The 15,455-nt window shown below is 37.0% G+C and overlaps 1 protein-coding gene across 1 annotated transcript in view; it reads left to right on the top strand.

The window, feature by feature from the left end:
- LOC121430560 overlaps window positions 1-15,455 on the top strand; it is a 27,275-nt gene continuing 11,820 nt past the window's right edge. Inside the window, exons 1-4 of the mRNA XM_041627880.1 lie at window positions 1-43; window positions 1,285-1,418; window positions 2,844-2,965; window positions 7,642-7,801. Of these exons, the coding sequence (XP_041483814.1) occupies window positions 1-43; window positions 1,285-1,418; window positions 2,844-2,965; window positions 7,642-7,801 (459 nt within the window). The remainder of the gene's footprint in view (window positions 44-1,284; window positions 1,419-2,843; window positions 2,966-7,641; window positions 7,802-15,455) is intronic.

Here is a 15,455-nt window from a genome sequence, read left to right on the forward strand (position 1 = left end):
ATGCGGTTTCCTGTTTGTCCTGTCAAGCAGATAATTAAACATGGTGAAGGCTTCAACAAACACTTGAAAATAGGATTCGTGTCTTTTATAGGTACCATAACATTATTTGTTTCACATACTTAGTAATATAAAGATTTGAATATTTACAAATTCTCCCAATTAATAATGGAAATCTTCGTACTTGGGTTGACAAAGAGTCTTCTTTTGTTACTTATGAAGGAAACTCCAAGGTAAAAAAAGTAAAAATGAAAAAATATAATTCAGGTAAATATATAAATTTGTAAATGAAATTATGGCAAAAATGATAAAACGATTGTAATCATCGAATTTCTAATTTCTACCATTTTGGCGCAAGCCTCTTTTTGAACCCCTAAAAAAACGTTTCATGACGTTTCAAAGATACAATCTCAGAGCATCTATTAACCTTAAAAATATAGATGTAATGATTTGGAACAGTTTTTTTAATAGACTTCAAAACTGTCCCGTTTTTTATACGCACTGTAGAGGAAGTATAATTTCATTTTGCACCTCTTTAAGACGATTATTATAATGAATCTCCATAAAAAATCCTAAGTAATCACGAATATAATTTCATACACTGGAAATCATACCATGACATTGGGCATAAAGTTATTTAAAACTTACGTATTTGGATCGGGACCCCTTTGGATCTCGGTTTCTACAGATCAACAATAATCACTTAAGCGTTGTGTTGTTGTGAAAGTGCATGGACAATTAAATATTTCAACATGGTTAAACCAGGGAAGTGTTATCGTCCTTCTTTGACCAAAATTTGTCAAGGCTTGATTTAAAACAGTTCAACGACGGACTTTCTGCAACATAGGATGTTGATTCGGGGTCCCGCCCCAGTCATAAGGATTGCTAGTCATAATCAACAATGAGGGTCGGTATTAATAATACTAGATAAGGGTCGCTAGTCACAAAAAGGAAGAGGCTCCATTAAACTGACCATAAAATGACTGATAGATTGTTTTTAATAATGATGATTTTGCTTGTATAGCGCTTATAACAATGATAAAAGCATGTCTCTATGCGCTTTAGAAAGGCTTTTTATCCCCCGTAGTATCTTGAAGACTTGTAGCATGTCACTTCGATGTCTTCTGTACGCTAGAGTTATATACGTGAAACGACTTATCACTTTAATTAGGAACGTCAGTGCGATCTATCCAAATGTTTGAATTGAAGCAATTAAATAGCTCGATTTTTATGATTTCGATTGCCTAAAACAACAACAACATTCCTTCGTTTTTGTTTCTTTTCTAGCATACTTCCTTCCATACGGAAGTTCGCCTGAATTTGAGGATACTGAGCTGTTACCTACGGCTGACGATTTCTCAAGAATTGAAGACCTCACCAATCCATTTCACTTCGGAAGTATGAGTTTTCCTAGGTTTGAGGTATTTTCCTTTAATAAATTTTGTTCCTCTGTAAATACAATTTAAATACCAAAGAGAGTAATATATCTTCGAGGTTTTCAATGAATGGTTTGTTTATGAATTATTTTTTTCAAAAAAGATGTTTCATAATTTTAATTCAATAAGTGTTTCAACTGATGTTTACGAAAGTTTTTAAAAACTACTTTAATCATCTTTTAATATTTTGTATTTAGGAGTATTCAAAATATTTTTCCTTATTTGCGTCAGCTAGAAAACAATGTTTCTTAGCTTCCTTTAAAAAGTAGCCCTTAATTCTAATGACGTAGGTGATTCCAGCTTTTTCTATTGCGTAATGCTGTATTTTTGTATGTTAATGAAAATAAGTGAATGAATATAATATTTATTTTTGAGGTTCGAATAAAAAAGAATACCAGAATGCTGTGACGTCATTGTTATTGGTTATTGATTTTGTTTTTATTGAGGGTATATTGACGGACTTGAGCATGAAATATTTGTATAATGATTTAGAAACTTTCACAGAAAGATGTTCAATGTATCAATATTTGCATCAAACGTTACCATGGTTACGAAATCGAGTGAAAGACCAATCGTCGGGTGCAGTGGCCTTAACAGTTGCCCGCAATGCACATGGGAAGCTATGTTGATGAAAGTAACTATCGCATTTTTTTTCTAATTTAAAGCAATAGAATTCATCAATTTTCATTTTTCAATTCAATTCAAATAAACATTTATTTTTTACCATTTCAATTTTTTTTCATCAACATTAATTCATACAAAAATCAAATTGTCATGAAGAATATAAGTACATGTATGTATATGTTTGGTTTCAAGAAGAAGGCATATAGCCTAAAAGAAGAGGCCTGTGACGGGATACGTCTATTGGGATACCTCTCTAATGATCATCAAATTAAAAAAAAATCCTATTTTACCTACTATAAGTCATTACGTTTGCTCTTTTTCTCTTCCGACTTGTCATTTCGATTCTTCTAACATGTGTCCCTTTAAGATATAGTTATCTAAGTTAAGACAAAACTCTTTAATCAATGGCTCCTTTCAGTTAATAGGAGAGAGTGAAAGTAAGGGATAAGGGTGGTTTTGCATTTCAACTCGCTCTCCTTAAAAACTATCATTCCGTAGCACAAAGAGCCGAATGTTTTGAGGGTCCATAAACAGGGGGGGGGGGGGCAAAAGGCTAAAAAGATTATCAAAAAGGGAAGCAAGTGATCAAAAGTTGAAGGCCCTAACTTCAAACTTTCAAATGTTTGGATAGATTCGGCACATTGTTCAGATGTTCAGAAAATAATATAACATTTTCCTTTCTTAATTCTGGCCCTCGTGAAACTTTTCGGTGTCAAGCCCCCAAAGGCCCTCTATCTGTACGTCAATGTTGTTATTTTGACTGAAATGTTTTTTTTTTACATTAAGGTTACGGCCAATGGTATGGTATTTTTACGAAAAGCTGGAGACGCATCATCTCAACGAAATCCAGTCCTTGGAGTATTTGCAGGCGATGTTAATAACCTATTATTAGGCAACATTTACTTCAGGTGATGTATCAAATCACGAGTCAATGGTGACACAACATTTGCACCGGCGACAATTGCTCTTGGCTTTATTTCGTCTAAGATGAGGGTTGGTGTGGCAAAAGGGTTTTATATTATGTTTAGGGTTAGGTTTAAGTGCAGCCGAGCAAATTGTCGCCGGAGCAAATCTTAAGCCCGGCTCACACTACATATGCGATTCATTGCGATCCAAATTTCAAAGAAATTGTGATAACATTTTATATGGACATTCCAATTAATAAAATTTTACGGATCAGTGTTCAGAATAGTGGTAGGAAAACTGTTCGAGCCTCCCCCCCCCCCCTTATGAATACAAACAAATTCAATTTCAAATCGTAATGACGTCATCATCGGCTGAGACCTGAAGTGGATTTTGACTTTATTCCGACTACAGGGCTTGCGGCAAAGCAACAATATGATTTCAGTATTACTTACATCATACCAAACTTTATGTAGAACAAATTTACTTCTTGGAACTTTTACATAATTGCAAAATGCGATTTCTCGAAAAAACATACGTCGCATATCGGATCGCATAGTTTGAGCCGTGCTCAATGGAACCGAAGTCAATTGTAGTGTATTTTCGCAATCACTACGTAAGCAGAGGCTTTCTACATAGTACACTTTTCACTTGGAACAACTTGCAACAAAATTTATTCAAATGCAGAACATTTATTTGAAGTCCATAGACAACCATTCTAAAGGTCCCAAAGAATCCGAATAGGGGAAAGTGTTCTAATTTGCATAAACATAATGGTTAGTTATGCCAGCAGTTTTTTACATGTAGGTGATAAACATGATAAACGAAACCAATTGTTTCATCTTTAAGTGATTTCAAATAATAAAATTGAAATGTCTTTTTGCCTGAATGGGGAGGGAGGCGAAAACCGCAATTCTTTTTAATAAAGAGGGAAAATAGGCAATAGGGTTGGGAGACTTCGGCAACTCCTGAGGGGGTAGGCTTTGCTGAACCAGCGTTTCTTTATAGCTGATAGAGTAAAATCTACATTTTTTATCTCCAAGTGGTTTAGAAACAATGAATGTGGTTTGCTATAAAGCAGAAATACAGTTTGGCCTCAATGGGGGTCCAAATTGGCAGATTTTCCCATTAATTGGCAAAATACGAAAAAGGAGTGGGTGAATTTAGCAGCCCTCTGAGGGGGTAAGGTTCGATTTGCCAGCACTCCTTTATATAAAGTAGATAGAAGAAAGGCTAAACGTTCGTCCCCAAGTGGTTTTAAGACATTGAGAGTGGCCTACTATATATCAGAAAATTATTTCTGCATCAATGAAGCCTCCGAATAGTAGATTTTTCCATAAATTGGCAAAATATGGAAAAGGGGTGGGTGACTCCCCTGAGAGGTAGGCTTTGCTGTGCCAACACTTCTTTGTATGTAACTGATTGAGGAAAATCTAATTTTGTTATCTCCAAGTGGTTACTAAACAATAAAAGTGGTTTATTGCAAAGGGGAAACGTATTTTGCCTCATTGGGGCTCCCAAATATTGTGAATTTTTAAGAAATGGGCAAAATACGCAAAAGGGGTAGGATGACTCCGGCAGCCCCAAGAGATGTAGGTTTCAATATGCCAGCACTTCTTTATACAAAGTAGATAGATGAAAGGCTATACTTTCGTCTCCATGTAATTTTAAGAAAGTTAAAGCGACTTACTACACAGTGCGTATCAAAAAGTTATCATTTAAAAAACTATACATAAAATATAAATTTGTAATATCTTGAATATTTTTCCACATTTTAACATTTGTACAGATTCATTTAAGCAAAATGACAATATAACTGTCGAAAAATATCTCCGCTTGAGTGAGCACCACTTACTTTTGAAAAGTAAGTGAAAATGATTTGCAAAAACTTTGAAATGGTTATGTGAATAAAAGCAGACCATGATCATGAAAAAACGATGAAGTTAGCTAATAAACCTTATTTGAATATATCCTTACTTTTTTAACTTGTTTCCTTGCCCAAATTACTTCAAAGAGTGCCCCACCCCACACAGCGAGACCATCGTGACGATATTTGCTATACATGGAGCTGTGATTTACATGAAATGGCTTAGGCTTGATTTCCATTTTGTTAGATCATTGTCAAGCTTGGGAAAAGTGTGGAGAAATAAGTATTAAATGAAAAATGAAATGCAAAACCACTTTAAATGATAAAACCTTAGTGAAAAAATACTGTAGTTGTCTGATTTAAACTTTTGTTCAGATTCACTTTTGTCCTCAGATCCACCTGGCACAGAAAGGGTATTAAGGTTGTGCTTACTAAGTGTTGAAATTTCAATTTGGATGGCAAAATTGTTACAAAATGCTTGAATGTATCCGTTTTATTTCAATTGACTAGAAATTTAAGGGAAATGTATATGAAAAGTGTTTTGCAGGGTAAGTTTGATTTCGCCATTCCCTTTGACACAGCGTGAAAACGAGTATTTCTGCGCAGACAGATTTTCGCGAGCTTTACAAACATGGACAGTACTCACTCAAGTGTAACATTCTGTGAAATCTTTTACTTTCATTGGATAGATGAGATTCAACCCCAATATGTGAAAAAATTTACCCACTTGTTGTATATTTTTTAATTCTCAGGGCTTTTTCAAAGCGTAAACTTATTTTTATACGCACTATATATCAGAAACACCTTTTATCCTCAATGATACCCTATTTGCGCCATGCATGATCAAATCAATTGATAATAGAGACAACAGGTGCAGGTACCGCTTTTTTCCAAGTTTTGGTATTGTTGGTAAAATGTGCGCTTGATAGAACGAAAAAAAAAATTCAAAGCAATTTTGCGAATGAAGAGTCAAGACATTCCCCTGAAATGATTATTGATATCTTATTCACCCAAACCTTCAACATATCCTCATGTTCATGATATTTGAGGGCGACAACTTGATGTCGTTCCAAAGAGCTCTCTAAGTCATCTCGAGCAACGTTGGAAAGATGGACAGGAGCGCTGTCCTGAATCCACCAAAGATGCATGTACTCTCCTCGAACCTGTCTCTCAAAAAGGTTGGTCCAATGTTGTACGATCTCTTCGTTAATCATTTGCAATTAGGTCTACATTCACCTATTTACACTCCTTTGGAAGAAAAAAGGTCCAATCAAAAGATTTTTGCCAGCTCAGGCATTGATGAAAGTATTTACATCAGCATATAACCTTTCATCAAGTTTTTAAAAACTTGGTATCTTCACCTGTTGTCTTCAACATCAATTGATTCGGTCGTGCGTATAGTAGCCAAAATGGTACAAATAGGGTATCAATCGGAAGCTGATGAGATACCCTGTCACATCTATGCACAATAATTTCACAAAGTTAAATATGATTTAAATATCAGCTCTCTAGATTTGGATTACTTTTTTCTGAAACGCACTGTACAGCGCATCGCAGCATGGACCCGTAAAGAGAAGAACGTAACGCGAGTGGGATTACCCGTTTTTTCCCGATCGGCCGCTCAAAGTTGATTTTAGTTTATTATTTAATAAAAGGGTTTTACCAGTGGCGTAATGAGCCAACATTTTTGAGGGGGCTCGATATGGCGTATCACGTAAAATTGATAAGAAGTTGCGAGCAAAGCGAGCGAACAAAAATTTTGACATTTTTGTTGCAAAAGTCCAAGTTCGTGATAGATTTTGACAATAATTTGGAAAATATTATGATATTTCACCCTTTTTTCTTTCCTTTTCTATTTTTGTTCTCGGTCGTGATTTTATCATTTTTAATTATTTATTTATTTATTTATTTTTTATTTTATTTTATTTTTTTTTTTGGGGGGCAAAACGCTTATGTCCTAAAAGTCATTTCTTAGCTTTATTCTTACAAACAAAACAAATGTATGATAATCTCATAAGCCCTATTTAAAAGTGTGAGCTATATTTTTTTTAAGTTTCATGTATTTTGTCATGAAAATTGAACATTCTGGGCAATTTTGGTGATCCTAAATAAGATGCGTATGTAACAAGATGAATATGCGTTCTGGCCTTACGACGATACATATTTCAAAGAATAAATAATGCGAGCGCGAAGCGGGAGCTGAAAATATCTGACATTCCGACCTTAAATCATGAACAGTATAGGTATATAACCAAAAAATATTGATGCGAACGCGAAGCGCGAGAGGAAGATCATTTAGAAACACAAATTGTGCACCATTAAATTCCACACAAAGAGATGAACTAAATAGGCAATTAGGAGTTATTTAAAAAAATCATATGAAAAAATCGGTTTTTACTTTAAAAAAAATATTTTTTCATCATCATTCGGTTCACAGGATATGGAAACCACCCATTAGCACCCGTGACCCCATTTAAAATTGAATTGATTAATTAAATATCAATAATAATAATATACATGTAGGGTATTTATATTGCGCACATTGTTCGGTGCGCAAGGCGCTCCTATATTAACCTGCTAAACTAGGCGCTTATAGCGCACACAGCTTTTTAAGGAATTACTTCCTACCGGTACCCATTTACCTCACCTGGGTTGAGTGCAGCACATTGTGGAACAGTTTCTTGCTGAAGGAAATTACGCCATGGCTGGGATTCGAACCCACGACCCTCTGTTTCAAAGTCCGAAGACTAATCCACTGGGCCACAACGCTCCAATATACTGATTATATTCCCACTATTTCCAATTGATATCCAGGAAATCAGAGCAGGGTACTGACGCAACAACATGTGCTCAAGCTGAACAGGCAATTCTAGAAGCTACCCCTGAGTTTATTGGTCAGTCATTGCTCACAATAGTAGTCGTGACATGGGAAGATGTACCTGAAAATAAATGTTTCGCTATACCAACCTGTGAGGTGAGTAAAATCACTTCTTACTTCTGAAAATAAGGGATAAATGTCATCCGAAAGAAATCAATCATATCTTTTTCAAGGACGTAACCTGCTTAAACATGTTAAAGAAAAAAAATGAATATGCATTAGTAGCATTGAATAATAGCAGGGGCATCGATCCATTTTTCAGATGGGGATGGGCGGGGGGGGGGGCAAAATCATGAATCAACGTTCTAAAGGTGCTTGAACACACATTACGTACAAACGCTCCTCACACACATAGGCCTATTTATATGACTCATGAGAAAGAGACACATGCATGTATCTCAACAACAAAAAAATAACATGATTAATGCAAGTGCGAAGCGCGAGCTAAAACTTTTTAGTGAGCTGACCTGGAAACAGGAAAAAGGTACCTGTTTAGGACTGTTTGTAGTAACTCATAAGAAGGATACATACATGTATCTTTCACAGATAGTGTGAGTGCCGCGAGCAAGCTGACGTTTCTTTATATTCTGACCTGAAAGCTTGATATGCATGGTACCAATGACTAAGATGTGTATCTAAAAGAACAATAAAAATAAAAATAGCTGGATTTATAAAGCGTTTTTTGCCAGAGGATCCCAATCGCTGCTATTATCACCCCGACTTAAGCTCGAGCTGCCATCACCGGCAATCAGTGCATTTAAAGAATTTCTCCTGCCGGGTACCCATTCACCTCACCTGGGTCGAGTGCAGGACAGTTTGGATAAATTTCTTTTTGAAGGAAAACACGCCATGGCTACGATTCGAACCTACGACCGTCTGTTTCAAAGGAGAGAGTCAGAACTACTAGCCAACGACGCACCCAATAGATGCGAGCGCGAACTAAAAATTTTGACAGTTTAAGGGACGTTTTAAATAAAGAACAAGATATATATCCAACCAAATCGAAGTGGGAGTTCTTTTGAGGTTTCGAACTTAAAACGAGACATTCTATTCACCTATTAAATCATGAAAAGTATGGGGTTTTGCTACAGAAATGATGCGATCGCGAAGCGCGAGCTGAAATTTTTTGTAGTCCAATCTGAAAAGCGGACATTTTGAGAATTTTATATAAAGAACGAGTTGGGTATTTTAATCTCGCTTCCTAATTTCTGTGTTATTCTACAATTTTATTTTTGCACATGCGGAATTAGTATTATCATTTTTGGGGGAGGAGGGGGGGGGGCAAAACGATATGTTTGCCCCCCCAATATTTTCATTGGTGGTGCGATCGCCCCCGCCCACCCCCAGATCCACGCCTTCTGAATGATAGTTACTTTACTGGAGGGAGGGGAGGGGTCCATTACAAGCGGACATTTTGAGCACGATTTTGAATAAAGAACGAGTTGTGTATCTCAATCTCGCTTGCGATAACTTCAGAGTTTTATTTTATTTTTGCACATGCGTAATTATTATTATTATTATAATTTTTTTTTTTGGGGGGGACAAAACGATATGTTTGCCCCAAACATTTTTATTGGTGGGGCGATCGCCCCCTGTCCCCCCCGGATCTCTGAATGATGGTTACTTTACTGGGGGAGGGGAGGGGTTCATTACAGAAACATGTGCACATACTGCTCATGCTTTTCCCAAAATGCCTATTGCATTTCCATTATGTTAATGGAAGATAATCAATATACAAATATTCAAGTTAAGATAGACTATGGCTAACGTGTTAGCTCTTTTTTTTTGCTTACGATGTTGTCTTTTGAGCGTCAGTACTGACAGTAGATTTACTCCAGTAATCCCAGTAGAGTCAAATGCTTCCAACACAAATCCATAAAGTCATAGATAGATCCATGAAGTCCAATTTGTGAACGAATTCCATATAAAATCCAGAAGAAAATCCATTTCAAACTCATTACACAAAACTTTTCCAAGACCAAGTCAATCTTCAAGAATAAACAAACTCTCGAATTTAGTTTCATAAATATCCGATTTTTAGTTGGAAGAATCTTTTAGGATAGTCTAGGGTAGGCCTAAACCTCGGGATAATGAAAGTTGAAATTAGCAAAAAGAATTTAAAGCCCTAAATTAAACTCTGCAATACTAGTAACAGCTGAACGAGATAAAACCAAAACTGCACTATTTAAAGCTCGTTTTCGTCTATAGGTACGCAGCCAACTTGTCTACGTACGTACGCGCATTGTGTTCAGCTTTGCAACGTGCACGCGCAGCGCGGTCGGAGATACGAAAAAAAGTAATTACGTATGTGCGTGTACAGCTGTATTGGGCATGTCCATGGGTTCAGCGTGCCCTGGGATCTATTTGCAGCGCTGGCTCATTTACTTCAGCGTGCTTTCATATCTTAACGTACTATAGATGATTCCCCTGAATGTCATGTGACGCCCATTCATCCAATCAGCTGTCAGGGATCTTTGTATGTGTTGTATAAAAGAGAATGCTCCGTGGCCGGAGCCACACTGGGCGTTGTGGCGTGCGCCTGTAATCGAAGCTGTGGGGAAGTTACAAATTGATGCGGAGGTTCGAGCCCTGATCACGTCTTTCGGATGGTGACGTTAAAGGTCGGTCCCAGACGTAAATAATCATACATGATCCCGGTGATACACGTCTGTCCAAAACTCAAAATACACACACACACGCCGGATTATACTCCGGATTTCTATGGGCCTTTTCACAAGAGAATCTTGTGTAACGAAGATTGCAATTCTTCTTCAGAATCATCGTACCATTCACACGTTCACTCGAAAACTGATTTGAATTCAAATTCCTGAGCGAAAAGGCGATATTGTGTCCTTGGTGAGTTGTCAATCAAAGCACTGCCTCGCAAATACAAACTGAAACAGTACTATGCATGACAATCGTATTTTCGTTTCTCTGGGACTGCAACATACGAAGTACTAGTTCACCGGAAGTGGTGACGCCGCTCGTTCAGTTTCGCGTTCTTACAATGATTAACACAGTTTCGATTTCAGTGGACGTACCCGTACAAACTAGGCCACAGCATAGACCGACGTGATAGTGAGCGCGCAAGGAGCCAATGCTCGGCCGGAGGATCGTAGCATCACGCCACGAACCGATGGGGCGCCTTGAGGGTGCAACATTTGCACCCTTGCTCTTGAATGATTAAAAATGTTCTTATGTGTGTGAGAACCAATATGGAACCCACAGTGTAGATACATGTAACAACTTAAAATGATATCAAGAGAATGATGGATCGTTCAACTTCCACATTTTGAAGAAAAATACACTGAAATTATGCAGTCAATCGCCGAAACCCTGGGAGAGTCATCAGGCAGCCATGCCTGCGGAGCGCTGTCGCAAGCTGAGCTCTAGAAACTGGGTGTGCAAACGTGGCGCGCTAAGCTGAAAAAACACAGTTGTTTGGACATTTACAGGATATGTGGTTGCCGATATAGTCCAGGATAGAAAGGGGCATAACCTTGTTTTTTATATATACAATTTTTTGGTATGGTTTCTTGTCAATTCGAGGGTGCTGATTACGAATCTGAATGATGCCACTCGTGTAACCTTGGGCATTTTCCGCAAATTGGCAAAATCGAATATGGCCGCCAAAATATGCAAATTACCCATGAAAATCCTAAAATTGCCTGCACATTGGCTATGAAATGCATTAAATTCTGTAGCAGGAGTGAAATACTCTCTGAAAAAATAATTTTTGACTAAACATTTATTTTCCTGATATTCAAAATGGGCGCCATGCCCTTGTATACTCTATTATGTACAATAATAGGTTATATTACATAAGAAATATTTTTTTCATAACTTTATGAAACATAATTTGCTATTAAAAAGACCCTATATCTCTTCATTATTCCTGGTACTCGCACTGTCTGTTAAACGAGATGTATAATCATGTTGTTTTAAAACTCCAGTTTTCAAGTCAGTATACATAAAATATATTTCCTCTCATTTCGATATTTTATTGTTTTATGTAAAAAAGTATACTTCTTTTTCATGACTACTTAAAGTGATTGTCCCAATTTAAGGTCTTAATATAAAATATTTCCTTCCGTGCTTACGTTCGCATTAGTGGATTGGTGAGATATGTCTGCTCTTTATGAATTCCTAGACTCAGTCGTTGAAATGCCCCCTTTTCTGATCTGAATATCAAATATTTTCAGCTCGCGCTTCGTGCTCGCATTAGTTGGTTAGCGAAATGCGTATGGTCTTCGTAAATTCCTTCAACAAGCAATAAAATGCCCCTCTTCAGGTCTGAAATTTTCTTAATTTTGATCTCGCGCTTTGCGCTCGCAATATTCGATTAGTGAGATGCGTATGTTATTAATCATGATTACAATGACTACAAGTGCTTCATGTGTGATGTAATTTTAACAAAATCACAATAACAAAACTCGCATTTATATGACTATGGTGAGATATGTACACTCTTAATGGATCCCTAAACAAGTAACATTGTCTTATGCCAGGCTGACACTTGCACGACTTTTGGTCACGATTTTGTCGTGGCAAGTCGTGCCATTTTGGGGCACGAACTGGGAGGCTCCCGCACTGTTTACGACTTGTTCACGCATAGTTCACGACAAGTTCACGACGAGTTCACGAATAGTTCACGAATGCGTGCCCGTCAGTGTCCACATTGACACGAACTGGCACGACGAGTTCACGCATAGTTTGCGCATAGTTTACGCACTTCCCGCATTGGCACGACGAGTTTGCGCAATTCGGACGGTGTCGTGCTGAACTATTCGTGAACACGACGTGAGCTGTTCGTGAACTATTCGTGACAGTCGTGGCATGGCGCGCACTGCCACGCACTGGCACGCATCCTCCCGCATCGTCCCGACGAGTTCACGAACAGTTTGCGCATAGTTCACGACCCGGTCGCTAAATTTTGTCGTGACCAAAATTTTGAACATTTCAAAATTCTCGTCCCGACATGGCACGCAGTCACGACGTGTCACGACGTGTTTACGCACACTTCACGCCAGTTCACGACTAGTTTGCGCACTGGCACGACTTGAGTCGTGCCAATGCGTGACACAAAATCGTGCAAGTGTCAGGCTGGCTTCAGTCTTATCGACATTGCGAATAAGCTTGTTTCGAATTAACCATTCATGTGTTCGCTTCATTATTTCATTAAGCTGTGTTTCAATGTCGTGTTTAGATGTGCCTGATACAGAAATGGTCGTATTATCGGCATACATGAACACAGTTTGATTTGGAATACTCTTTGGTAGGTCATTTATAAATAAAACAAACATTAGTGGGCCAAGTACCGACCCTTGGGAAGACCTATATTGATATCTTTAATTGTCGACTTATTATTTTCTACAGAAACATACTGTTTGCGATGAGCAAGATACGAGTGAAACCATTTAAGACTACTTGCACTACAACTATACATTGCTAATTTATCTAAAAGGAGTTCATGGTTCATAGTGTCGAATGCTCGACGTAAATCGAGGAAGATAAGCCCATTCATTTTCCTATTGTCGACGTTACGAGACCATTAATCTATCATACAAAGAAGAGCCGTTTCACACGAGTGGTTTGGTCTGAAACCAAACTGGCTCGAGAGAATAATCGAGAGAATAAGATTGGGTGTAACCCAAACTCTAAAGGAATGGTCCGGGCTGAAAATATTTATATCTTAATACATAGAGTAGAATTCACTGATCAAAACGCCGAAAATTTCATGAAAATCGGATAACAAATAATAAATTTATTGAAGTTTAAAGTTTAGCAATATTTTGTGAAAACAGTCGTCATGAATATTCATTAGGTGGGCTGATGATGTCACTTCTCCACTTTCCGTTTTCTTATGTTCTTACATAAAATCATATTTTTTTTCATTATTTCATACTTGTGTGAATAATACATGTATGTCTCCCTTATAATGCAATAAATATCTAATGCACTAAATCAGTTGACAATCCAATTTTTCTAGTTCTTGGAGGAAAAAAATTGAATAAACCTAATTTCATATAACAAAATACAAAAGAACAAGTGGAGATGTGACATCATCAGCCCACCTAATGAATATTCATTGCGACTGTTTTTACAAAATATCACTAATCTTTAAAATTCGAATACTTTGTTATTTGTTATCCGATTTCGATGAAATTTTATGGAATTTTGCTCAGTGAATTCTATTCTATTCATTAAGCTATAAATACTTTCAACCCGGACCATGCCTTTAATTGCGTAGATGATAAACTAGAATGTAGTCACTTCATAGAAAAACCAATTCATTTCAATATAATATTAATGAAATAGATTTCTTTCTCCTTTGTTTTTCCTATAAAACAGAAAAATACTTTCCAACTACTGATCGGAACAGACGGCGAGTCAACTTATGTCATATTTAATTACGGGACTATTAGCTGGACTCGAAAAGCATCAGTAAGTATTACAATTACACATTCCGTGAGTCAAAATGAAGCGCGATTTTTTTAAAGTTATCTTTCACAGGCCTACCACATCTTTGTAAAGCACCACACTCGGCTTTGAATACAGGTTTCTAGTTGTCTAATTCGTTTACATACACTTGGATTAAGAGTTGATTAAAATTTTAAAATGTATCCATGGCTTGGTATACATGGTATAGTCGAAAATAAAAAAAAATTGAGATAATGAATGAAACCTATAGATTTTGCCGATTCGTGGTGATTCTCTGGTACATTGTCATTGCTGCACATGAGATTGAACAAGGAGGTTTCAATGAGATGGAGTAACAACAAATAAGATCCCTTTGAACAAGGCTAAAAACCGCCAGCAGAAAGTATGTCAGGCATGCACTTTGCTCAACACCTCTTGCAATTTTGTAGACAAATGATTTCCGCATGACTCCGCAGCTATAGGTCATGTATAAAGAGATAAATGCTATATTGTGATAATTACTTTTTCGCTGCATCTTGGTCTGGTTATATGTGTAGCACATGATTTAATAAACTCTGCAATATGTCCTGAAATATGTCTCAAATTTGCTCAACTGGGCATGCACGGGCACCTATCTGGCATATACAATAATGAATAACAAACGACCACATTTGAAATTTTCATTCGCCGCAAACGATCGGAAAAGGGTTAAAATCTGGTTTCAGTAAACTTCAAATTCTTACTTTTTTACTAATTAAAGGTTAATTGATATAATCTGGGCAAATACATGTATCTCGGCGTAATAGTGCTTGATTATTGATATATTGTAATGCGTTCAATATTTCAGTTTGCTTATTAATATGAAAGATGGAAAATTTATAGAAATGGATATTCGTAAAATTTCACTCCTCTCATTTCTCGCTGAAACTGGCGGCTTCGAAGGCGGACTATCAAAAAGGTCCTTACTTCCATTCTTTCTTTTGTGTTTCTTTAGAAATGAACAGCTGCTTGAATAAATTTGTTGCCTGTTGGAACTCCAGTCAAAGAATCTTCTTGGTTTGAATCTCCGGCTACTTTCACATTTTAAATCGTTTGAAGCGCTTGAAAGATTGTTTTAACATTTATTTTGGGGGTCTCTTTGCAAGAGTGTGTCAATCGAAAATGAAAGGTAGCCCCTGTTGAGTTTTTTCTCATTATCACAAAGGAAAATCAGCGCAAACAAGATACCCATTTATATCAAAAGTGGTAATATTGTGGATTCACCTATTGAATTAAGTGAGCTCTTTGTTTGTTTGTTACTTTTTTTTTTTGGGGGGGGTTTCAATTGATA

This window comes from Lytechinus variegatus, chromosome 17 (assembly GCF_018143015.1).
Source record: "Lytechinus variegatus isolate NC3 chromosome 17, Lvar_3.0, whole genome shotgun sequence".
In the NCBI taxonomy this organism is placed as follows: Eukaryota; Metazoa; Echinodermata; class Echinoidea; order Temnopleuroida; family Toxopneustidae; genus Lytechinus; species Lytechinus variegatus.